This window comes from Anthonomus grandis, chromosome 7 (genome assembly GCF_022605725.1).
Source record: "Anthonomus grandis grandis chromosome 7, icAntGran1.3, whole genome shotgun sequence".
NCBI lineage: Eukaryota > Metazoa > Arthropoda > Insecta > Coleoptera > Curculionidae > Anthonomus > Anthonomus grandis.
The window spans coordinates 26,104,398-26,131,640 of record NC_065552.1 but is presented as its reverse complement, the minus strand read 5'-3'; the positions used below and the strand labels follow the sequence as shown (position 1 = coordinate 26,131,640).

General features: G+C 33.6%; 1 protein-coding gene across 2 annotated transcripts in view; it reads left to right on the top strand.

Moving 5' to 3' along the window:
* LOC126738678 (paired box protein Pax-6-like) overlaps window positions 1-24,300 on the top strand; it is a 77,897-nt gene extending 53,597 nt beyond the window's left edge. Inside the window, exons 4-9 of one of the 2 annotated variants that reach the window (XM_050444112.1) lie at window positions 7,630-7,770; window positions 22,254-22,430; window positions 22,905-23,070; window positions 23,128-23,260; window positions 23,357-23,631; window positions 23,909-24,300. In XM_050444112.1, the coding sequence (XP_050300069.1) occupies window positions 7,630-7,770; window positions 22,254-22,430; window positions 22,905-23,070; window positions 23,128-23,260; window positions 23,357-23,631; window positions 23,909-24,131 (1,115 nt within the window). In that variant the 3' untranslated portion in view covers window positions 24,132-24,300. The remainder of the gene's footprint in view (window positions 1-7,629; window positions 7,771-22,253; window positions 22,431-22,904; window positions 23,071-23,127; window positions 23,261-23,356; window positions 23,632-23,908) is intronic. The other variant, XM_050444113.1, reaches the window with a different exon arrangement.
* Window positions 24,301-27,243: the final 2,943 nt, after the last annotated feature.

Here is a 27,243-nt window from a genome sequence, read left to right as displayed (position 1 = left end):
TGTGCCTCTGTGTGTCTGTCGGTTTAATATTAGTATCAAAGATTTACATCTTATCATTATTATTTCTTATGTATGTCTATGTATTTAAAGATAGCATTGTTTTATTTGATAATTTAATATGGAACTTTCCTATTCTTAGATCACGAGCCGCTATTGGATGAAAAACCGATCTTAAACATAAATTTTTTGTTCCCTCCTATCTTTAATAAAATGAACCATTAGAATTTAGGTCATTATTTTAGCCTAAGAACATTGAAAGACTAGAATTATTAACCAAAAACTTTGTTTGATTTCAACAAGTGCACAGGAGCAAAGGGGATATTTTGTTTACAAACATATTCATCGATTCTCTGTTGTCAAGTTTACACACATTTTTTAAAGAGTTAGAATTTGGAAGAAAAATAAAAAGTAGAACTAGATATACCTTATTCTGGGGGCAAAAATAACATCTTCAAAGCAAAAAAAAAAAATTATAAACATTCTTATTCCGAAAAGCTGATGTCATCCTGCAAAATATCATCTTGTTAAACCGTCTTTGTGTTTACATTCGGTATTTGTAAAGTTCTTTGTTTTTTCTTTAGTTTTTGGTTAAAAAAGAAAAAGGACGCATTTCGGTGTTTTTGTAAATTCTTACATTGGTAAAAACTTGTGCGTTTGTACCGCACCATGGAAAAAAGTTAATTCAAGCCGTTCTTTTCGCAAGTAAATACCGATACTGTCATAATATTATATCAAGGGCAAGCCGTCATCATAAACGTAGAATAATAAAAACTTATTAAGAAATCTATAATAATTATAAAATATTTAATTTCCATAAAAATGTTTTTAGTAGATAGGTACCTTTACTCTAATGAACTACGTTAAAAAAACGCATAAAAAGTTCATAAACGGTAATATTGTTTATAATTTAAAGCATAATATATTATTAATAAAGAGTTATTATGTTAATATTTTTTGACGACGTCACTGGTAAAGGTTTCTTGTGTCGGTGGAATCAACAATGCGATCGAGCGGCGTTGCGATGTTGTTGCCTTTTTCTCTAATATAGGTACGTTATCTGCATTCATTTAATTTTGAATATTGAGTTCTTTATAGAGTATTTTATTCTATTTTATTAAAGAAAATGCTTCATATTTTATTAAAGAGGAACAGTAGCATTGTTTTGTACCTGTCAAAATAAGTGACTAATTTTTATGATATTATAAAGCTGCAAGCAAACAAACTGGTCATAGTTCCACGGCAATGATAATTTTAGCCTTTCAATGTTCTAAGATTTTAGCCAAGCCCACCCACAATTTTCATTAATAAGAACTTCATTTAATTATAAATTCTATTTAATTTAAATAATTATTATTCATCTAAAAGAGCTGATCTTCTTACTACTCTTTCTTCCAAACCATGTTCTTATTTGATCCCTCAATCCTTATGCGTATGACCACATTCTTTCTTGCTACAAGTAGTATTGCATTAGGATTATGCAGCAAGAAGAACTTATTTCTTACAAGGGACCTGGGTTTATTTTTCGACTTTTAAGCACGCACCAATAAAAAACTATAAAATGCTTATGCGGGACTCTCGCACTTTGCACCAATTTAAATAAATGTGTAATGTTTGAGTTTTATATAGTCAATCAAAGGATCTAAATGGAGATATTATACAAACCTATATAGAAAATATCATAATAAAATATGAATAGTGGGCAGCATTGCACTTTGGTCAATTTTGACCTTTACTAATATTATTATTATTGTTATTATTATTTGATATGTTTTCGATATTTTCTTATTGATTTTTATGAGTAATTAAAAAAGAATTGCAGTTTTATCTTAGAAACGTTGATAGATACCTGACCTCAAATAACTTTATGAACACTCTCAGATTTTAAGAACTCCTATGAATAAAAAAATTAATTTGACTTGAAATGCATCTTCCTATAATTTATTTCGCTCAAAAAAAAAGAACTTTAAACTCGTATATGAATAAATTCTTTGGCTGCGTGATCCGATAATTTCAGTGATTAGCGGGGCAGGCACATCGACATCGGCGGCCATTTTGTTATACGATCGCATGACGCTTTCATGTTTTTCTCCTCTTCTCTGTAATTGCACCCCCTCGCCCATGATGCCCATTGTTTAACCATTGCGTTTTACATGACGGTGCACCCCATCATGCTTTACACGTTTCAGTTATTGATCCAACAAAACCGGCTTTTTTATTTCTTTTCAATTTTTTATTGTATGGGGAACAGTTGACCCTTGATTATTGAGTTGCGGTTGGAGCGGCGGATGGGATAATATTGGCCACCATGTGGTCAATAATTCCAGTGAGAATTTTACGACCAACGATGTAGATGTTAAATGTCTAATATGCTGTTGATCGGTGTAATTTTTATGGGGAAAACAAGTATACGAGAAAACTTATCATTGCGAGACACATTTAAATTGACTTTAAATATTGATGACTAATCAACAAGTCAGCCATTTCTTAGTTTTCTTCACTATTTTATGTTATACAAAGGGCTGGTGAATTCTAAAATTAAACTCCGTAAATTTATACCCGGCACTAAATAAAAAAGTAACAAAAAATCGACACTAGTAAAAAATGCAAAACGCAGCAGCGATCCGGCCACTAGATATCGCGAGATCTAGAGAATATAAATTATGAAATATTACAAATAATAAGCGGTTTAGGCGTTACCAGCGATTTGCTACGCTATTTCCTGTGTTTGTTCTTTCAGTTGGGCGCTCCCAGTGTTTTCATGCTCGTGCCTTATCGCCATTTTAATCGGAGGATTTCGCTTCGGTGTTTTCCTTTTTTTCTGAATTTACTGATAATTTGGGGTTTTGAGAGTTAATTATTATGAATTTAACATGATATTTTCATCTTTTCAGTTGTTGCACCGTGCAGTTACATTATACGATGCATACAAATTATGACGTAAAACTGATAATTAGCAGAAAAACTCACAATTTGTGTTAATTGTGAATTTATCTTTTTGCATACTTTTCAATACCAAATTGACTTCACATTAAAGGCAGTACGGATTTAGGAAAAAAGAACACAATCAGTTACACAATTTACTTTTGAGTTATTGAAATTACAAGCTGATGGGGTGTAGATTTATATAAAGCATTTGGCACAGCGGAACCAGTATATTTTTATCTTTGATTCTTGTAGAGTAACTGATGCTCTGTATGTTCTTAGATTCATACCTTACGGAACATCTTATCAAGAATCCTTGCTGCATCAAATATGCTATCCATCAGCTCTCGTTTTTCGTTGCTTTTATCAACAGCATTGTTAATGATATCCAAGCTAAAATATTTACGAGTAGACTCTTTCATTTTATTGCTTTAATATAGTATAGTTCTTATGTAGATTTTCCTCTATGTCGGCGTATTAACATTAAATATAGAAATAAATTCATTTCATAAAAAAAATAATGATAATGTCATAATAGCTCATTAATTAGTGGCTGGGTTTATGACTGGGTTTATGACGGTGGTCGCCTAAGTCGCCTTTCATGTTAAAATGTGCAAGCATTATATCTTGACATGTTCCTCTTGCTGGATAAACACCATCGGCCTTGTACATTAAATATTTTAAAAATCTACGCTGAATTGAATCAATTTTATCAGTCTCCATCTGATATACTGGATGCCACATAATTGAAGCATACTCAAGCTTGGAGCGAACAAATGAGCAATATAAGAACTGCACCACCCTTCAACCCTTCAACTTCTTTTTTTTTTTTATGGTAAACACAAGCACAAGAGAAAAGTCCTATGTCACTCTTGGAGTGGTGCTTGCGCGAAGATATTTTTGGGCATTTATCTTGAATCGCTGTAGGTTGTATGCATCGGGAAATATGAAATATGTGAGGTGGAAGCCCGTTCCACAAAGAAGATGTTCTCCAGATGAATGAGTCCCGATACAGCGACGTCCTTGGGGTAGGCAAGTGGACTCGATATTGATGAGCCGCAACTGCTAGACGCGTCCTCTTGCCGGAACAGCCCTGGGTGGAATAAGGCCTGCCAGCTCAGAGCAGCACTTACCGTGATAATAACGGTAGAATAAACAGAGATCAGCCATCTTTCTCCTGCGCTCCAGACTATCCAGACTCTTTGTCAGTTCTGATTTGTCGATAAGACGAATGGCTCTCTTCTGTATAGAATCGTTAAACTATGCTTGGGTGCAGAGCTCCAGACATGCGAGCAATACTCGAGGGAAGGGCGTATTTGAGCCTTATAAAGAGTCAGCATCTGTTCTGGTGTATACAGTTGTTTTGTTTTGAAAAGCACTCCGAGTTTTTTGGAAGCCGCCCTGGCAACCTCGGCAACGTGGTCATGCCAGGACACACTGTTGGTGACCTCGATTCCTAGAAGATGTAAAGATGATTTCATTGGCAATGTTTTCCCTGCCATAACCAGCTCCGGGCCACCAAGGTTAGTCTTCATCGTAAATACTGCAGCCTGCGTTTTTTTAGCGTTAAAATTGACCAATTTGTTATCGCCCCACTCCAAGATTGCTCTAATATCGTTGGTGGTTGAAGCTACTTGTTGCTGCCTAAGATTCTGAGAACTTGCGGTTGTCGTTGGTTTGGCAAACTTAAATGTGGAAATAAGTGTGCTATCGTCGCAAAGCTGTAGATTGGATTGACAGTGGTTCCTAGCAAATCGTTCATATATACCAAGAAAAGGGTGGGGGATAGAATGCATCCTTGAGGGACTCCAGCGTTAATGTTTAATTTGTCGGAGAGGTATCCATCGACGGCTACTTGGATTGTTCGTTATTCAAGAAAACTTTTGATCCAATTCAATAATAAGTTTTGTATGCCGATTGAGGAGAGCTTGGTTAGTAGTCCCTCATGCCACACTCCGTCAAATGCCTTGGAAATGGCAAGAGCTACTGAGCGGGACTCGCCGTGCTTCTTCATGGCCTCCGTCCACAAGTGTGTGACGTAGGCCAGAAGATCGCCGGTGGATCTAAGCTTTCGGAAGCCGTATTGATGATCGCTGATTAGTCCAGATGATTCTAGATATCTTAACAGTTGTTGGTTGACTGCTTTCTCCATAATCTTCAATATTACTGGAACTAGTGCAATCGGGTGGTTCATCAAAATTATTCATCAAAATTAAGACAATTTCTAATTATAAAACCCAGAGATCTGGATGCTGCTGTAACTGTATTATGGATATGATTTTTAAAGTTGAAATTTTGGTCAAAAGTAACACCCAAATCTTTTATTTCAAGACACCTAGTCAAAGGAAACTTAGCTTTAACTTAGTAAAAGCTTGCAATAATATTCTTATTCGTGATTCTTTTAATGCTGTTTTTAGCAATACTGTTTTATGGGCATATACGTATTTTCTTTTATGTTTTCCAGGACGCTTCTTGGTTGCTTCTCCTGTTATTGAAATGTTTAGACTCAAATGAGATTTGTCAACTTTTGAGCTGATAGAAGTTTAAGCTTCTGCGCTAGCTCCTGATAAAAGAATTTTGATAGCAGAGTCATGCGGCTCTTTTTATTTTGTATGTTTAAATGTTTGGCATTTATATCTGGATTTATCAGTCTGAACTGAGGGATCCTTAACGATGGTCTTTTGGGAATTTCTTGTTGGAATAACTTGATCTTAAATAGAAAATAAAAGTCCCTTTCTATCTCTGAAACTTCTTTCCAGGCATCAATTAGTAGTTTGATGCATTTCTGTCTACATTTTTCTGATTTATTTCATTGATATGGAGTAGCTTGTCCACCCATCTTTATAGTTTCTCTTACTGTGAAGTGACGGTTTTTATGGTCGCTTGTCTTCTGCTTCCATTATTTTGATGATCTGGCCGATTATACAACTGAAAGTCACCTACTTGCATTTATCTTTTTACTATATTTACAATACGATAATGGTCAAGAAAATAAAAACTTCTAAACTATTTGCAGCATTTGTTCTAGTTGATTTCTAGGAGTTTGATGTGAATTGATAAGTCTTACTCTTTCGTTATTATTATTCTTAAGTGCAAAACCGAATCGTGATATTTTCATCAATATTACTATAATATTGTTTTTTTTTAAATCACACATTCTTTAGTTGCAACATCTAGGAACGTGATAGGTGAATTAAAGTGAAAAAAGACCGAAAGAAAAAAAAGAAAAATCAGCATTATGTAATCTTTAGCTCGGTAATCCAAAGCATAGGACTGTGAGCTTTCAGATGATGATCAGAGAAGTCAGTTTTATTAAATAATTGAACTTCTACTCCAGGTTAGGAAATAAATTTCTCGCATACGTTTTGTTTCAAGAGGCAGAGGAACATCCACAGGAAAGTACATAAGGGTGCCGATATTTAGACAGGAAGGCTCCCTAGCAGCCTTCAGCCATTAGGACCAGAGTCCTTAATAGCAGACCCAGCCAAGATCAACCTACAAATGCACAAATTACTTTTTAAAAAACACTAAGGCAATTCTATTTACGGCCTTCCAAAAACAGTCCTTGACATAAGTGTGAGTGTATGCTGAAATAAGCCTGGACGTTTACTAAATTTGTCATGAATAATTTCTAAGATGGAAAAAAAAAGAAAGAGAGAATGAAGTTTTACAACTCAGAACTTTGGTACCATGGCAACCTTTCTTCAAACTGAATGTACTGAGACTTGAAAAATCAGCTAAATGAAGGGATCACCGTAGCAAAGGAAATTAGGAAGCGAATAGACCAAGAAGTTCAACCATTGGAACCATAGTCCTTACCAGACCCAGTCTTGTGCATCTTCCATGATCAACAAACGAATGTATCGAAGATATTTGTGACCTAAGAAATCCACTTTATAATCAGGCTTATAAGGTAAATTGCAGTTGTTCTGAAGGAATTCTAACTTGTTACTGTTAAACCAACATGTATGTTATTAAGATTAAAAAAATAAGGCAGAATTTAGGATAAGCATACCATTACGTCATGGCCACCGTTGAATCGTTAGGATGAACAAGCCAAGCACGTTAGTGCCCCTTGATGAGGCTCAGGATGTGAAACACTTAAGAAGTCATCAGATTTCTTCTCTTAGAACCAGAATGAAAGAATAAAGTCTAAATTGCTTAAGAAGTTTTATTAGTCAAGTGCTTCAAAGGTTAAAATTGAGGTTATGCAGCTAAAATTAAGCTTCAAAAATAGAAAGATGGGATGTGTTTAAAAAATGTGATGAAATCTATTTAAAAACGGAACAACATTACAGTAACAACTTAATAAGAAATATCGTTATTTCTCGTCACACAATAAGAGTAGAATAAATTTTAAAAGTTAGTTACTGACTACTTTTAAGCAAAATAACCAGAAACCAGGAGGGCACTCACTGTATTTTTTCCAAATATAACTTATTCATAGAAATATCTACCACAACCGACATGTGAAGACGTAAACACACGATTTTATTAACATAAAAGAAACCAACAACAAAAGGAAATTGGATAGTCGTATTAGGATAATTGAGTTGCCCGTGGGCGCCCAAGTCAGTCTTTTTGTCACGTGAGAATACCACGGATCGCATGTCGGCCATCATTATAATAATTTTGTTACTATGTGAATGTCTTGTCTTATAAATAGGATTTTTTTAAAATTATTAATAAGTTTCTTTTTGTTTTCAGGTACACTAAGGCCACCCGGATTAATCGGTGGTAGCAAACCGAAAGTAGCTACTCCCGCCGTAGTCTCGAAGATTGAACAGTATAAGAGGGAAAACCCGACGATTTTTGCGTGGGAAATCCGGGAAAGACTTATTTCTGAAGGTAAATAATATCTAAGTGAAAATATAAGGGAAGAGTAAGCTGGATAGATTGGAAGGCGTATTGGCATATTTATGTGTTTTTTCATTTTGTTTTATTTAATATTTTCGTGTGAGGTAATACTAAATGTAGACTATGGCTGAAAGTAAACTGTAATATTTCTATCAAATACCCCATTTGTTAATTATTTACAGGTTTTATCTTCAATATCTGAGGATAATTATTAACTCTTCGGCATCATAAAAACTTTTTCTTTAGTAAGGGCATAATATATTATCCTTTATAGGGTTACCTGAGAATCTCGCTTGTAAACTCATCGAGATATTTAAAATCCCCTTGGGGCTGTGCACAAAGATGCACACATGTATATCCAACACCCACTCAAAGACAGTTTGTAGAGGTGTTATTGGTATATCTCGAGAAAAAATGATGCGACACTTCCAATTAATCTCTAGAAAGACCTGAAAATCATGGACTTTTAAATTAAATAAAATTTTTATGCATGAAATACAATTTAGCCAAAAGTATTTCATGCATTGTAAAATTTTACTAACAGATTTAATTTTTGAATATCACTAGAGGATCTCGAAATGTCTTTGACCTCTTATCTTCTTATTTTCAAATGTTTGGCCAAAATCTATGCATAATGGGTGACTATAACATATCTTTTTTACCCAAGCTATTTAGACACTAATGCAAAATCTCACCATTTTAGATTTTATAAACTTGAACCAGAGCAATCTAATTACAAACGAACATAAGTGTATTCTTGATTTGATATTAAAAACAATAAGCACTGTAAAGCTGAACACGCGATTGACTTATTATCGCTGGAAGTAGAACACCCAACCCTTTCTATAGAACTTAAATATTGTACTTCTTCAGGAAGAAAAATTAAATTTAGTCAACTTTCAGTTAACATATACAACTTTAAATACTGTGCTACCTATGAAAAGTTCTATTCCAAATTTTACGAGCTTTTTGATAGTATATCTCAAAAAATACGTCAGCACCATCAAAAAAAATATATACCCTTACGCCCCCTATTATTCAAGATAGAAAACATAAGAACGAAAAAATCCAGGTTTCTTGAAAATGTTAGGATTCAAAAAAGATATAGACACATCTTATGAAGAATATATTTCTCAAATAGAAAATAACTTTAAGAAGATCCCAAAGTATTTTCCTCTTGCTTAAGAAGTAAAAAGGAAACGAGAAGTACAAGCAGAAAGCAAGGGCTTTTTATATTAAAGAAATTCTTAATGCATTTGCTTTTTTTTTAAATCGTTTGTGTTATATGTTGTTTCTACTTCCTTCTATATAGACGGATTTATCAACATAACATATCAATGTTAAAAAATTTTAAAAAGACATTCAACATGCACTGAAAAAACTTAAGCCAAAAATGACTGATGGGCCAGATTAAGTACCTACTTTTTTTGTTCGTGATTGTTTTTATATTCTGTTAAAACCACTTCAATAGAAAAGTCTAATAAAAGTCTATCTCTTTAAGTATATCCTCAAATTTGGAGAAAGTGTGCTCAATCTTTAAGAAAATTATCGCATTATAGCTCTATTATTTGTAATTTTGCTAGCAAAGTTTTTAAAAATGCCATTTTGAATTCTATTAGTCCGCACGTCCTTTTCTCAAATATAACAATCACAATCCACAGAAACAAATTTATGGATCATAACACAGTTTGACTTTTTGTAATTCAGAAAATCTATTGCACTTTTTTCAGTCCCACAATTCAGACTAATGTCGATATTTGGAGCCAGGTACGTCAAGTATATGGCAACCAGCCTTGTTTCCGCAAGGGTCACTTTTGGGATCCCTCCTTTTTGATATTGTTGTGAGTGACATCGGTCTGGATCTATCCGTAGATTACTTAGCCTTTGCTCATGACTCTAAAGTTTACCTGTGAAAACCTCCAGAAAAACGTCTGAAACCTGAAACGTCTCCCAAAATTGGCTGTTTATTGTGATAGAAGCTGAACGCTGGCCTACCCATAAAAATCAATAAAATAGAGTTTTCGTATTCAATAAATAATAGAATCCTTAATAGACGAGACAGAATCTGTGATCTTGATGTGATATTTGACCCTACGCTTTCTTTTATTTCAATAATCGAGAGTGTAATTGCCAATGGTTCAATAACTTATGACCTTTGAAACATTAAAGTAAATCTATGATGCTCTAGTCCGGTCAAAGCTTAACACGTTGAGTGTTAAGCCTAGTGTTAAGCCTTAAGTATCACATGTATCCACAATGGATACAAAGTGGTTTTTGTATTTCTGGCCGCCTGCATCCGCACTGGATGCACGGTTTGCATGTATTGTCATGGGAGCTTTTATATGGTGGCCTGGGGTACCCAAAAACGGGTTGGCCTACGAAATTTATTTTTGCTCTTTGTTCTGCAGAGGAATTTTGAAATAAATGCATACAAAAATAAATACAGAGAAAAATGTGGTTTATTCACATAAATTTATTAAATATGAATTAAACTAAACATAAAATTAAACGTAATAAAACAAAACAAGTTAAAACAAAAAATGTGGCTTATTCACTTAAGGCAAGTGTGAATTTCAAAACAACAAAATTTCTCACAAACTTCACACCTAAATTTACTTTGAGTCGCTTGTTTAGCCGCTAATTTACTCCCAATCTCTTCACATTTTTTTTTTGTAACAGTAGACACATCAACCTCTTTTTCGTTCAGCACCTTGACTTTCTACCAAAATATGTTTCACCTGATTATCGGGACCTCGAGCATCCGCATCAACAGGTGGAATGCGAAGCATTTCTCCTACAACCATTTCTTTAAATTTTGTTATTGACATCTTTTCGTTGGCAACTTCTTGGTGCAAAATGTCGATTTACGACTGCAGTTCCCGCTAGTAACTCTATAGCTAATTTTCTGTACCACTTTACTCCTCGTCTCAATGATGTTCCATATGACTTCATCTGGTCAGATAGGTCAATAAACGCCTTACATTTATTATAGTCGGCTATAATTTCAGGTTTTTGAACTTCGCCACCTTTTTGTCTAACAGTTACTTGTTTGTCTGTATGTTTAGTACTCAGAACCAAGATGTCACGTTTATCTTTCCATTTCAGAACTACTACACCAGTGTCACTTTTGGCTGCAACAACTTTGTCAGACAATGAGCTAACCCGACACTGGTGTAGTAACTGTCTGTATATAGAAGTTCGTCCTTTATCAAGTAAATTATTCATAAGAGACATTACAACTGCAGTAGACACAGGCATCCCCTTTTTTTTCAGCACCTCAATATACACTGAGGTTATAGGTATATCCCTTGGAGACACACAATTTGAACAACTTTATGCCGAATTTATGCTTCTTGTTTTTTATGTACTGTCGGAAAGAGACACGTCCTCTAAAGGGGCCGAGAGTCTCGTGACTCAATACATACCTCATGATCAGGTATAATAGGTGCTTGAAAACTGGATATGAGTTTTTTGAGAAGTGGGTCTATTTTATGAAGACGATTTTGAACAACACCTTCATTATCGTTGAAATGAAGCATTTTTAGCAGCAGCTGGAATCTGTCTCTGCTCGTAAAAGATCTTACTTTATTGAAGTACAAAAAAGATGTCTGCCAATATGCTTGGATACTTGGCAGCTGAAATATACATAATTATACCAAGGAACCTTTCAATTTCTTCCGAATTGGTGTCCACCCATTTCTGTATTCTGGACTTTCGTTTAATATTTTTGTTTTTAGATTGTGCTGCATAACGATTTGTTTCAACGACTATATGATTTATAACTTCAGCAGGTACCATAAGTTTATAAAAATTATATGGATTTTTATCAAAAAACTGGTCATAAAATTCCGGTTTTACGCCAGGATCATTCTCCATAAACGAAATTTTTTTTAAATTCATACATGTAACTGGATTCCAGGATGGTTGGTTATCAGAAGCTTTAATATCTTCATCGTCTTCCGAATTTGAGGTGGTGTGTAATCGAAAGTTTCTTATCACATCCTCTATCGTTTGTGAAATCTGGCTGGTACCATTATCATGCGTGGGAAAATTGGAGGTTGCTTCGTCATCTGAAGACATCAAGGTCCGTGTACAATCTGGACTGGATTGCTGAGTTTCCAAACCCACGTTAGTGGCTACACCTTTGCTTGTACTGGGTTGAGGACTATCTGTAAAGACAAAAAGTCCTTATTACAAATTACAAAGTGTAACATAGAAATAATTTTTAGTTTATAATAATTAAAATGAATGTTATTGCGATTTTGTTTTATTGAACCCCTATCAAACAACTTCCTCTATCTTACAATTATAAATAAGAATCAATTAATTAAAGCGATATAACACTTACCATAAATTGGTTGTTGAGGGATTGCATTTTTTTTACGTCGGCGTCGCTTAGGTGTAATAGATAAAGTAGATAAGTCACTGCTTTCGTTTCCGCTTTCGGGTTGATACTCGTCTGACAAATAAACGTCACCGAATACAGAATCTTCATCTTCAGAGAGAATTTTCTGCATCATTTTCTCTAATTTAGCTTGTTCTTTCTTTATTAAGTAAAAAAATAAGAATAGATGGGTATGACATAGTGGAGGGGCTGGAGTTTCAAGATATAAAATGCCAAAAATTAATGTGCCGCAAGAGTATATTCATAAAACGATCTGTACTTTCTGTTGCAATTTCATTATTTTAGATTTTAGTTTTAAGTAAGTATATTTATATTATTTATTGTATTATCTTCCTATGGGAAATTTCGAAACAAACCAAACGGGTATCCAAGTGGTAAGCAAAAACGCTACACCTTTCATAACGTCAGCCTCATGAAATCTGGAGGAGGTAAAAATTCGCTGACACGTTAACCCCGTTTAAAGACCATAAATCTGTTAATTGGCACGATATCAAAACATTAAGAAGCGATGACCGTATGGAGGAGCTCGAAGAAGATCTAGGTAATATTAACTATACAAAGAACTTCTGCGAGACACCACTGCCACAAAAAAAAAATTTCTTGGGTCGGGCCATATGATCTGCCAAAATAATAGCACGACAAACGACCACATTGGAGAAGTAGCACTACTCGTCAATAAAATGTTTAAAAATCAAGTGATCAACATAAAACCAATTTCCGACAGTCATATACATATATATTCGTCAAATCATCAGAAGAATATAATCTGCAAATAATCCAAGTGTATGCCCCTACAAGTATAGCAAAAGAACAGCCTATCAATTTTATTAAGATATAACCACAGCAAGAACATCTGAAAAGGCGCACTTTATTATAAAAAATGGGCGACTTTAATTCCAAACTAGGATGTAGGAACACAGAGAATATTCCGTAGAGAGGAAAATTTGGTCTAGGTGCCCCAAACGAAAAAGGTGAAACGTTAATTAACAATCTTGAAACCGAACATCTTAAACTCTTTTTTAAAAAGCCAGTTAACAGAAAATGGACATGGAGAAGCAAAGATTAAATAACAAAATACGAAATTGTGTTTGCATACAATAACGAATAGAAGATACATACTAACCGATAATTCAGCATTAGACTGGACTAGAAAAATAACAATTAACCTTGGAACGCAACGAAAAAAACGAATCCCTTAAAAAGATTTCCCAGAATTTTGAAACTTCAACAGAATGTTGACATCTATTAAAGGAACATTAAAAGTAAACTCTATTGCAGATGATCAAAATGAACTTGGTTGAGTTGGAGCAAAAAACAATAACAGTATTCAGGCAGCAACCAAATAGATTTGTTCAACAAAAACCAACATGCAGTAAAATAACAAGAAACAAGAGGACTTGTGAATATAAGGTGAAACACACAAAAAACTGACCCTAGTTATAGAGAACTTAACATAAAACTTAAAAGAAGCATAAGGGAAAATAACATATAACACGTAACAAAAATATTACAGTGCTGAAATCATTTCATAAAAATTGACAAGCACGCATTTTTCAAATGAAAAACAAAGACGGTGAAGTAAAATACAAAAGTGGCGAAATAGAAAATATAAAAAAATATATTTTAGACACCCCATAATATTGGGTATAGAATATCTAACAGCCGAAATAACGAGGTGTATTCGACTAATTGGAAAATTGGAAACAACATTAAGAAATCTATCTTTTCAACCTAAAAAAGAAGGTATACACATGTATCTTGCCAGTCTTGACTTTTGATATAGACACAATGACTCTAACAGTTAGAAGCGCCTATAGACTAAGAACAATATAATGAGCAATCGAAAGAATTACCTTAGGGGTAAGCCTAAGCAAGACAATGACAGATGGAAAATACGTATAGTACAGTGGCGACCAAGGCAACATAAAAGAACTATTGATCGTTCGCAGAAAACATGGCACCAGATGGCAGTAAACCGATCTGAATGGATGCGGCAAGGAGAAGCATATGTACACGAGTAGATGCAGTAAGATTTCTGAAAGAAGAAGAGAAAAAAGTAGTATTTATAATCTAAAAAGGACATTCTAAATGTTTTTTTACAATAATTATAAAGCTTGTTGAAGTGCGTATTCTTACGTGTTTTCTTCTTCTCCGTTTTGCCTCAAAAGTTCTACTACTAAATATTTCTATACTTTTCTTGTTTCAATCATCAGGCCGATTCTATTTTTCCATTACTCCGTATCTTTTTTTATACTAATATTTTTTATCAATATATAATAAATTATTGAATGAAATAACCATTAAATCTTATATAACAGTATATAATATAATGAAGATAACCACCGAAGCGACAACATTGTCGCCTGTTAACGCTATAGGCACAGCTTAACTACGAACAGCACAGCTTAACTTTCGTAGTTAAGCTGTGCTATAGGTTTATTAGGGTTTAGTGTCTCTATTTGAGGTTATTTAAAGTTACTGTCTGGTCACTTAAATTTTTGCTCTATATATATATACCTACATACAATCTCTCTTGAACCTAGTTTTTTAAATGTGTAAAACAGATAGCAGGATAATGTTTTTCTTACTTGTGCACGCCAAAGTCATAAAAACATAATACTCTCTTAAATCCAAAATTGTGTTTTGTTGTATATTATTTTTATGATCCATTTCTGAATAACATACAAATTTCCTAAATGGCATTGCTTTACAGTACTCCTACCCGCCATTCTATAACTCAGTTGGGATTAAATCAAGGCATAGTTTTCTATTTTGAGTTGTTCAATCGTTATAAAAGACTTTTAAGCGGCCAATCAAAAATCTTATTTTGGTGTATTCTATTTAGGAAAATACGGATCTATTATTATATCTAAATATTTATTCTTTTCTGTCGTTGAGATAACGTTACAGATGTCCACACAAATCTAAATGTAGATATGGTAATTGCACATGAAGCAGGAGGAAAAATGCCATTTAAATCTACCTCTGCAATATTTTTAACCTACGACCAAGTTTTTCTAGAATAAAAAATTTACATCACTGCATTTTTCTGAAATAATATTTTTTTAAATCCCTGTTTTTTTTTGAGCAAGTTTATATTCTGGAGTTTTACTTATTAAATGCACTGTTTTTGCGTAAATTAACAAAAACCATTTTTGGAATGGTCAACTAGGTAATATTTACTCAACAATTATTAAAATAGATTTTCTTAAATTTTTTTATTTTAAAAAGAATTAATTTTATATGCTTAGAATATCGATGCAATTTTTCAGCATTTTATGCGATAACTGGGACAAAAAAGCAAAGCGCAAGTAATTTTTTTATATACCAACAATGAATACCAAAAATTTGCCACAGGAAATTTGGAGATGTATTGTGGATTTCTTCTAATAAAAACAATAATTAAAATCGATGAAAAATCTTCAAGCAGGTCGTTTTATGAGTATACTCTCGTGGCACATAATTTTTATCATTTTATATCTTGAAACTATTAAAATGTTTACTTATAGATAATGTAGAATTTATGAAAAAAGGCATGATTTTGAAGCCCCTTTTGGCATTTATATAGGCAATTTTTATACATTGGCTTATGTCACCTTTGAAAGATACTTTTGTCTAGTACGCCATATATACCAACATTAATTTTCCTTTTCTCTTCTATGAAACTCCAGCCCTTCCACTATGTCATACCTATCTATTCTTATTTTTTTACTTAATAAAGAAAGTCTTTTACCCTCCTAGAATAATATAATACTACGGCTTGCCAGTTGTTTATGACAAAAGCAAATGGAATCAATTCTCTAAGGAAGCCATAGAGGGTGTGAAGTTCATTGGCTAAACAGATTCGATAATAAAATAAAGTTTTTTTTATGTGTGGAGTATCTCTACTAAGGGTATTTAAAAAATAAGTTTCTATAGTTTCGCATAAACTCCATCTATGAGGCCTGCACCGAACATTGTTTTAGTCAAGAGTAGAACTGCTTTTATTTTTTAATAAATCTTTATACGACTTTTATGACATGTATATGCAATAGTTTTGGAAAAGACCTTTAAAAGCTTTATTTTGTAATCAGCACAAGAATATTCATTTGTTTAGTCCTTTTGAAATAAGTTCCTGTAATGCCATCTAAAAATTATGCTTTAAAACTCATTCGAGCTGAAAAAGTTAACTATTTAATTAAGTGCAAAATGAAACAACACTAAATTGATAGTAGTATAAATAGTATAGAAGGCTTGTACTTAGACTACTATGGGATGGAAGTAGACTACTAACTAGACTACTAAGTGAGACTTACAAGTATAAATAGTTAAATTGTATTGGTTCATACTTTGACTTGTCACAGATAGTAATCACTGTAATTAATTAGCTACTTTGGATTACTCCATTGCGGTTCCCATTCGAGATTCAAACTTGTCCAACGTATAGTAATATTCAAAAGGATGGTGTCCACCCCATTAGAGGTTTCGATCATTAATACTTTTGATCCGTTTGCATTATTTTTCAATTCATGATAAGCCATCTGTGCAGGTTTACTCTTCTTTTTAATATTCGGCAACAATCTTATTGTTTCTCCTAAACTTCTTTTAAAGGTTTCACTATTTGGTTCCATTGGGGAACACTCTACCTTCCAGCAAATAATACATACTTGACAAAGATAGTGCCTTTTAACTTTAAGATGTTAATTAGAGTTTTATTATCAGAATAACTCTTGTTAGAAAATAACATTCTTTAATTTAGATGTGAATTACATAAATGTACTTGACAGACATTCATTATCGCTTGGAGATCCATCCATAGCATGGTCGTTTTTGATATGATAGCGCAACTTTGATTTTCTGTATACCATATCAGTTTTTCCTTTAATAACTTAAAAAATCGAGATCAATCCAGGACTAATAATTGTTATTAATATTTCTTGATTTTTTAAAAATAATTAGACATCAACATTTGTACGGTTCGCCATAAAGACCACCGTCGGCCATCAGACAATAATTGCTTATTTACCATTGATGGAAGGACCCATAAATCCCAGCTCTAAGCTTAAATAATTACAAACCGCATTCGGTGGGTGATAAATATGGGTTTTCAATCATCGTAAAGGTTGCGCATATACGTGATAGCCGCACATCAATCTTTATGATTCGGGCCATACGTTATATTCGTCAAACAATGTATATTGTTTGCCATATGAAATATTACACGATGTTGTAGATAAAGGTCGATGATTTTCGCTTGACGCGACGATATACAACATAAAAATTAACTCTCGGTCAATGGTTAACATAATCCGTCGATAAAAATTAATATAACCTCAACGTAAACGGCAATAAAATGCAGCGAAATTATTTACAAACGCAGAAACGGCCATTCGAAACGAGATCAATTAAATAAAGTGGTCTCGATTACCTGAATATGTAACTACAAATACCCGTTTTTGTAATTACCTGCTGCACGAAGTTATTTATATGGACTGGCATCGATGCTTGTAATTTTAAGGCTTTATTAAATGGTCTTTGTGTGTAAACTGTTATTGTCGCTTTTGTTTATTTTATAACATACTTTCAATAATATTAAATTGAAACCCACCCAAAATCCATTTTTTTTTTTTTTTTTTTGGAAAACATTAACTTGTAGTCTTAAGTACAGTACCGCGCTGTTCGCTCTGGTTAGCCATTGCGCAGTGTAGCACGGTTACACGATATTTATAATTAAAGCCTATTTTGCATTACTATTTCACTATTAAATATTTATGCATATTCTAAAATATGTGAGGACATTGAAAGGACTTGGAATAACATGCTTTTAATAATATTAAATTGAATCCCACCCTAAATGCATTTTAATTTTTTTTGAGAAAAACATTTAACTTATAGTCTTAAGTACGGTCCTTTCTTATATTTTGTAATAGACTAGTCTATTTAATTATGCTGCGCTGTTCACGTTGGTTAGCCATTGCGCAGTGTAACACGGGATTTTAAATTTGAATTTAAATATTCCGAAATACATACAGGGACTCAGTCAGCAATGTGAACATACCTGGATCATTTCTTTTTCTGTGAATGCCTGATGATTATTCTTATTGTCAAATTGCTGTAAAAGCAGTTATCAGAAAAATGCAGATAAATTGATTGAAAGTCAAAGTTCTCCTAAGCTTTTTACTTCTTGATGACATTTCCGAAGGAATGCTTAATCCAGTGTAATGCTATATCCAGTTGGGTCAAAATAGCATCAACTGCTTGTATTTTATAGAGATCAGTAGCAAATATTTCATAAGAAGAATATGTGTTTAAAGTTCGACGAGTTGCTTTTCTTGCCCTTGTCATATTTGTGAAACTGCCCAGTAAAGAACTATATTTCTTAGTATTGGTATACCCATTAATATTGTGCTTTCTACTTTGTAAATTCAAAAGTTCAATGTTTTTGTGGTCCTATGCACGCAAAATAATGTGAATATAACTTAACCCACCAGTTTTTACGCGTGAATTGCGCAGGTATGCTGTACGTTAATCATGGATTAATATTTCGTAGATAGCAAACTCCCATAAGAGCCAATAGAACACTAAACGTCATTTGACTGTTGCGACCTCTGAATGTCGAAGAGTCGTACTATCCGGAAGTGAAAGTGGGTTTGAGACGTCATAATAGCGGGTAATTTAAATTTTGATTTTGGCGCTAAATTTGAATTTTGCTCTGCTATACCGTGCGCTTAAAACTAGTGGAAAATGTGTTGTTCTTCCTTCAAAAGTCTTAAATTGAAACTTTTTTATCCCCATATTAAATACAAAATTTTGTCCTGAATTTGTCACTTTTTCTCTGTGTGTGCTATAATTTCTGAAAAACCCATACATATCCTACTAGATATATTGCTCTGGGTTTCAGAAATTAAACAAGAAATATTCGCAAAATGTATTACTATATTATAAGAAGAGATTATTACAAAATATTTAACAAGTTATACAATAAAAATTATCAATTGTACACGCTTGTTAAAACATGAAATAAAATATTACCGTTTTTTAAAATTCCATATTGTATTAACTTACAACTTAATTTAATTAGGAACTTTGTTGTATAAAAAGCAAAATTTGCTAAGAAGAATTTATACAGGGTATGGCGAAAGGTTATAGTAAATGTACAAAGCCAATAAAAATTTTATATAATCACCAAGGAATTACTCCCTACTCAATTCACTAGAAGGGTTCCTTAGTAAATGTTAATTATTAAATAACTATCAACAAATTAATAAAGAAAGAGGCAATAATTAAATATGTTACAAGTAAAATTTAAAGGAGTTACTATTTTTTGTTCTGCTGAAATTGCTATTCTCTCAGGTTTGGATTGGATTTAGAGTAACTTTTGACATTGATGCTGTCAGAAAGTCTATACAGAAATAAGATTAATTCTGCTGCATATTGATCTTCACTGGGTAATTTATTTTGGACTTTAACATCTAGAAGTAGAAAGCATATTTTGAAGTATTAATTTTTAAAATCAGTAAAAAAAACTGTCACTATATTTTGCTATATTGTCCATATAGGATCCTATGGTATTACTTAAGACCTGGGTGTAGTTGTTAACTTTCAATTCATCTGTTGTCGGCTGCTGCTCTAGATAAGATCAAAAGTGGTCAAGTCTTCATAATCGTAGTCTCAAAAAAAGACAATTTTAAATGGGATATCATATACTTCTTGGACTCTAAGAAATAAAAAGAAATTATTTTATTGATTTCAAATTTATCATACAAAATATCATTTGGCCACATAACAGTGGTGTCAGCCTAAGAGATATAGTACTAAGTTAAGTATGTATAATATTTTTTTACTGCAATAAAGCTAAATTATTAATAAAAGAGCTTAGTTTGACCCAAGCAGTTTAGATTATTAGATTAAGCTTAGGCTTACACCTCTGCTGGATTAACTTGTTACCATTTTGACCATTCTAACTTACCTTGTATTAAGCCTGGGAAGTTAACCGAAGTTATCGCATCTAGTTTAATACTTATAACTAAATAATGTTCACATAATAGAACTATTTATTACTAAGATTTTCATTGTTTCAAGGCTTAAGAATCTGAACCCAAGTATTAAATGATTGAGTCTATTAAAAAAACAGGAAATTTCAGTCTTTTGCTGCCCACAGATTTAACACAACAGCTTTTCAGCACTCGCCATTTTCACAAAAAAAATTTGTTGCAATAACTACTTATGCAAATGCAATGTCGCCAATGTCGATATTGGATTCAAAGTTTTTACTGTTTATTTCTCAGTTCTTTAACAACAATATAATTCACTGTTTCTTTATAAATTTTCCTTTATCACAAGTGTCAACACAATTAAATAAAAACTAATCACAGCTGACATACAATAATCTAAACCAACGACTTGGCAATTTTGTGAGAAATACGAAAACAGATCAATAGTGTTAAGATTTTTCGCAAAATTTGACAAATGAAATGTTGTTTTTTGACAAAAGTAAAAAGAAAGCTTCTGCAAGCTAAAGAACTCTGAAAAATTGCCGCAATTTATATCAGATGCTTGACAATTCGTGTAGTCTCGAAGACATAGTTTCGCTCTATTATCGCCATCTATATGTCGAGGAGTAGCAGCTTATCCGTAAGTCACTGTTCCGTAAATCGCCCCAGCCTTCAAGGCCCTGCGGTTAATGGACCTCGGCTTGATATTATACTTACTTAATTTTGACGTAACTATACTTGACATCACTCACATAAAGGCCAGGTCACAAAATTCTTTTCTGGTTGCTTTTCTCACAAGGAATTTATCATCTTTTATCTTAATTTGTAGCCAACGAGTTATAATTGCACAAAATTAAGAAAAATAATATATTTTCCCCAAGAGTGCCGCGTAATGCTGCATTTTCATGAATCCGTCATACGACAGTGCTATGATACGAATTTGTTTTAATTCGTTGAAATACTAACATCTTACTGGTAATAATACTTTGCCCAATGAGAAAATATCATTTCAATTAATAGAAATTATATATAGGCTAAAATGGGATAAAAATATTACGTTGTTGCATTAATAAACTGAATTCCCTAGTAGCACAATATATTCCACAAACTTTCGTTGAATGTTATAATACAATTTAACACGTTTGTGTATTCCTATGTTAAGATTTTGGTAGCCTTAGGCGTAAACTCAAACTTCGTTGCTACTAATTTTCAGTAATGAAACGTCAGAGGTTTTCTGAATGTGTATAAATAATGTATTTGACAAATTGAGGCATTTCTGTTCGTCTGAATAGAAACTTCCTTGAACATTAATTAAGAAACTTTGAGCAATATTGAAACATTAATAGAATTATCTGTGCTACAACTATCATGGCAAGCATGGGATCAGACATAATCATAGTCGACAGATTATCATCTACCGTCTTGCTTTTTACTGTTATACCTAAAAGCAAAATGTATATTTCCCCTAGGCTTTATATGCTGTACGATTAATTGGCTCGAACTAGAGTTAGTAGAGGAGATTTAAAAGAATCATCATTGTGACTTGGATTTGTCATTGCAAGTTATTGCTGCATCGAAGACCTGAGTTGGCCAGACTTATATAATTATCGTTTAACTCTATTGAGGTGGCAAGAAATTATGCTGTTAGTTATTAAAAAGGGATTATATAGTACTAAATATTTTGTATATGAATTATTATCGATCATGATATTTTTTATTTTTGTGAGTTATTTTATATCATTTATATCTAAATATAGTCAAATCATACTTATAAACTTGATCGGTTCCACTTTGGACACCCTAAAACCAGCCGTTTGCGGTCATGAACCACATGGTCTGCGTGTGAACCGAAACACTTCTCTTCATGAAAAATAAAACAGAGAAAAAACGACAAAACAACCGCAACGAAATGACAATGTTTAAGTTGTTTCGGTTATTGTTGGGGATGCGCAACCCGATTGCGTGCCCACATATTTTACCTTCGGCCATAATTACCGCAGCCGTTTTTTCGTTCACTTTCTTTTTTTCTTTTCGTTGCTTCGTCCTTAAAACATGTAACAATTTATTTCTTTAATAAAATCGCGTTTTCCTTTCAGGAGTTTGTACCAATGCTACTGCGCCCTCAGTAAGCAGCATTAACCGGATTCTGCGTAACCGTGCAGCTGAACGGGCCGCAGCTGAATTTGCGAGAGCAGCCGGTTACGGACTTTATCATCCCCACCCTTATGCAGCTGCTGCAGCTTTTCCTTGGCATTCACCGTTATGGCCCAATGGTAAGGATTCATATATTTATTCTCTTAAGCATATGCTATAAGTCGAATGTATATGCTCTACAATAGTTGAAAGCTATTCATCAACCGACATCCCACACATGTCCTGTTAAAAAAAATGGAGTTGCTTAGGCATGGGTCAGTTAGATCATCATCTGCCTGTATCTTGTATTGGACCGTTACACTATGTCTGTTAAAGCTTAAAAAAGTGTCTTAGTACCATTTGGAAAAGCGGTCCAACTGATATTAATTCTAAACTTCTCCAACTCATGTATCTTTTCTACTCAGTCGTAAGCTAGCATTTACTAACGTAGTCTCTTGCTTGATCTTTCCGGCTTTTAGTAAAGTATGACTGAATACAATTTACTGCAGTGAACATGATTCCTTTTGTGATATTACGAAACGACATTCCAATTTTTTTAAAATAATAAACATGAAAACAGGTAGTATATTTCTGAATATTAAAATTTATTTAAGGTCCTCTTGGTCTACAAACCTCCTCTTCCGGTAACCCCAATATAATGGCAGGAAGTCCTTCATCAAGTAGCTCACCACATCCAGACCACAGTTTATTGCACTCGCCCTCGGGAGGCCTCGATAAGGATGACTCCAGTCTGGATAGCTCGGAACAACCAAAGTTTAGGTAAGGACAAAATTATAAGAAAAAATATCCGGTATATTGATATGAAACTACTTTTAGGCGAAACAGGACAACTTTCAGTCCGGACCAGCTGGAAGAGCTAGAAAAAGAGTTCGAAAAAAGCCATTACCCATGCGTATCAACCAGGGAGAGGCTGGCTTCGAAAACATCCCTATCGGAAGCAAGAGTTCAGGTAATTGTCAATTTTCAACCTATTTTTCTCCCTAATATATTCCCCCCTTATTCCCGCTTGGCCCCTTGGACTAATCTAAACCGAATTAACGTGCAGGTTTGGTTTTCCAACAGACGAGCAAAATGGCGCCGCCATCAGCGGATGAACCTGTTAAAACAGGCATCCCCCTCGAGCGGAGGAGGGGGGGCGACGGGCGCTCTGCCTCACTCTCATCAGACGTTGTTCGGGGTGGGGGGCGGCGGCAACAACAGACTCACCCCCTCCCCCCACTACAAAGGTTCAGACCGTGGGTCGCCTCTTACCTCCCCAATGGCCGCACAACAGCCTCCGCCGCCATCGGGGATGATGTTGTCAATGGGGGGAGAAAATAGGTAAGGGTTTGATAGTTTATTATAAATAGGTGGTGGTCCAGGTTAAACTTAGTCAGGTTTAATCCTTGAAAAGGGAGTGCCAAAGTTTTACACAAAAACTGATTTTTCGTAACCTCGAACTCGACAGACTTTGAACATACTCCGCAGTGGCGTCGACATTAGGGTCACCTCCTGCAAATCTTCAAAATAAAAACCATAGCTTTTATAAAATAGTTACTGAATAAATTTTACTCTACTGTGCTCCTTAGCATCATACAATTAATTTTTTTTGTTACAGTGCATTCAAAGCTCTTGTCCCAACTTCACTCTTAAGCTCAGAAGCTCTTAGACGAACGTTTCATGAATACGATTCTGAAGATTCCGATGAAGAAATCAACGTGAACGACGAGTCTGATCTCGATAGGTCAAGATCATCCAGTCCTGTAGATGTGGTAGATTCTAGTCCGAAAGACTCTAGTAGTTTACAACCACTACAGTTGACTATGCATGATAGAGAATAGGTTAAACAGTAGAATAATAATTTGCTACAGTTTTAAATTTTCAAAAGCTCCATCACCAGGAAGTGTTAAACTGTAGATTTTTTGTAAAAAATCTGTTCCTTATTTTCCTAATTGAAGCTCATGATTTTTTAATACTTAAGTACCTGCGGTACAAACTTGTTTTACTTCCGTCCCTAATTTATTATTTCCTTGTAAATATTTTGTTAATGTAATTTTAAGTAAGAATTGTATATAAGTTAGTTGTAATTATCCTTTATTGTATTATAATATTAAAATGATAAATTATCGTTAAAGGTGTTTAATTGTACCAAGTTCAAGGATGCGATCGAAAATTAATCAAATGTTAAACCAGGCGGATGATTGAGTTTCGTCCGTAAAATTTAGGGTTCCGTCTGATTTGACCGCTGTAATTTTGTGGTTATGGGTATTAATGCCTTGTTTTTCGTTCTACGTTATCGTAACATTGTGTTTTTTTATTTTGATATATTTTTAGGCAAATATTTTCGATTTTGAATAATTTTGTTAGATTTGTGGAATGATCATTCTTATTTGGTTTGACATCACAACACTCTAGAACTAGAATAGAATGTTTCAAGAACAGCGATTTCTGCTAATTCTAAATATTCGGTATTTCTAAAATAATTCATTTAAATCATTAATTAACGTATTAAGAATCAGCATGTAATTTTGAAACATCTAGTTGTTGTGAGTAAGAAGTGAACTAAGAATAAAAAGAAGGAATCTCGAAGATATTTTAACGTTATTTAATTACATCTTTAAGGCATTCACTTCATCAATAGGTATCTTTTTTACAACAAAATTTCCTGTTAGGTAATTTTTCTGTCTGTTGGTGGACTGCTTTAAAAATTTTCTAAATTCAGAATGCTACACGCGAATTAAGGTCACTGGTCTTAAACGGTAAAGCATCCAAACAAATATGTGCCACGTTTTCACTTTTGTACCTAACGTGGCGTCATCTAACACTCATGCCTTAAAACATAAGGGACCTGGAGCCGAAAAGTTAAACCGTTTAAACCAATATGAATGGAAAAAAATTGAAACAAAATTTAATATATAGTGGAACTCAAAGTTCCACAAGAGTAGAGAGATTCTTTCTAGAGACTGCTCGAAGTAGGTCATAGGCTCGCAACTGCATTTTTAAAATTAACCACAAGGGTTCTACTTCTAAGGTTCGAGTATTAGGCAGAGAAATTCGGTATTGAAATTTCAGATCTCCCTCTGCTGGTTTTTACGTTAATCTGGTTCTATACGTTATGTTATATCGGAATCCTCTGAGAAATTACTAGCTGTAGAATTAGTCAGCGATTTTTTTTTTGTATAAACTATTAATTTATACACATGCGTAGTTGAATCTCTAGGTCCTTCTATCATCCTATACTATAATTATATGCAATTCAAAATATTAAACGCTGTTATTTTTTTTCACGCGTTTTACTATTACTTTCAAAAGTTCTTCAAACAAAATGATGTATTACGATATCAAGGAATAATTGCATTCCATAATAAATAGGAGACTATTATTTTTTACTTGTTGTGGAATGCGTACCTATAGCTGCTCTAAAACATGCTTCAATATGTGCCCCATTCTCCCGTTTATACCATGGCACCATCTAACTCTAATCATTTAAAACACAAATTAAGGTACCTAAAGCCAAAAAATTAAACTATTTAAACAAATATGAATGGACAATTAAAACAAAACCGAAATTATACAAAAAGTACCTATAGTCTAACATGTGTGGAACTCAAAACTCTACAAAATCAGAGAATTTTGTAGGACTAACCATTCCAAGAGAAGAGCCGGTGGATACACTTAGTATAGAATGTACTATTCTCCGACTACTGAATAAGATATGGAAGTAGCTGAAAAGGTTCAGCCACTAGTTATGTCTAAACCAATTGTTTGTCGAATTTCGTTTGTTTCAATGTGTTTGATTTAATGTAGTCTACATCTTTAAATTCTAATTAAAATAAATAAATTAAATTAAACTTTTCTCTAGAAGTGTAATTAAGAAGTGCATTTTAAATGCTCCCACCTTAAATCCCAATTGCGTATTACAAAAAAGCGCAGTAAATACAATTTAAATAAATCCATTAATCTGTGGTGATAATTCTGACCGATGTAACTTGTTAACATACCATGCTCAATGAATGAATGATACGTTCTTACACGTAAAAATAAATTGAAGTATCCGGAAACGTCAATCGATCGATTAGACTCGAGTCAGAACTTCGTTAATTATCGACAATGAATAAAAGTCGCCATTATTGGCGTTAATTGGGTGTAATTCGGAACGGAAAGTGACAGCCGACCGCTCGCTGTGCACACTAATCAAAACTGGGGCTATAATGGGACGCTTATGACTTGCAAAATAAAATGTAAGGTATCGAAGCGATGTGCACTCCAGTGTCGTCGAGTGAGGAAAATATTAGGGAAATATTATGGCTGATGAGTGAAAAGTCAAATTAGCAAATTATCTTTAAAAAGTTACTTGGAAACCACGGATGGTGCGAGTAAAATATGACTATTTCATTTTCACAAAAAATAAGTCAAGCAAGATTCTTTTTCTTCCTTTTTCCTTTTCATAAAGATTAATCAAAATGAAAATGAAAGTTTAACGGATTTTAAAAAGACTGATTAATTCTGCTGTATAAGCAGTCTAATGTCTAATCTAATATCTATGGAGTTACGCACTTGTTCACCCTAAAGAATTAAAATCTCGATCTGTTTTTGTGGCATTTGTTTCAAGTTCATTCGCCCCATAGTTGGAGTGGTATTCTTATTGGTCCTTCCCGTTATATAACATAGGTAGATGCTGATGCATATCAAGAGCTCTTTGAAGTAGTATTGTATCCATGTTGAAGAACGTACAAGTAGTCTGAGATGGATAAGGCATACAATGCCGCAGGACTTTTAAGTAGTTTTTCTTTACAATTCCAGGAAAGCATTATTATTTAAAAAATAATAATTTTCTCCAATTTATTCAGCTATTGGTTTGACAATATTAATACTAACGACACAACCATGAATCGCCTCTTTTACGTTGTTTTGACATACATGGAGGCACTTTCGGAGTCCTAAGCGATCCCT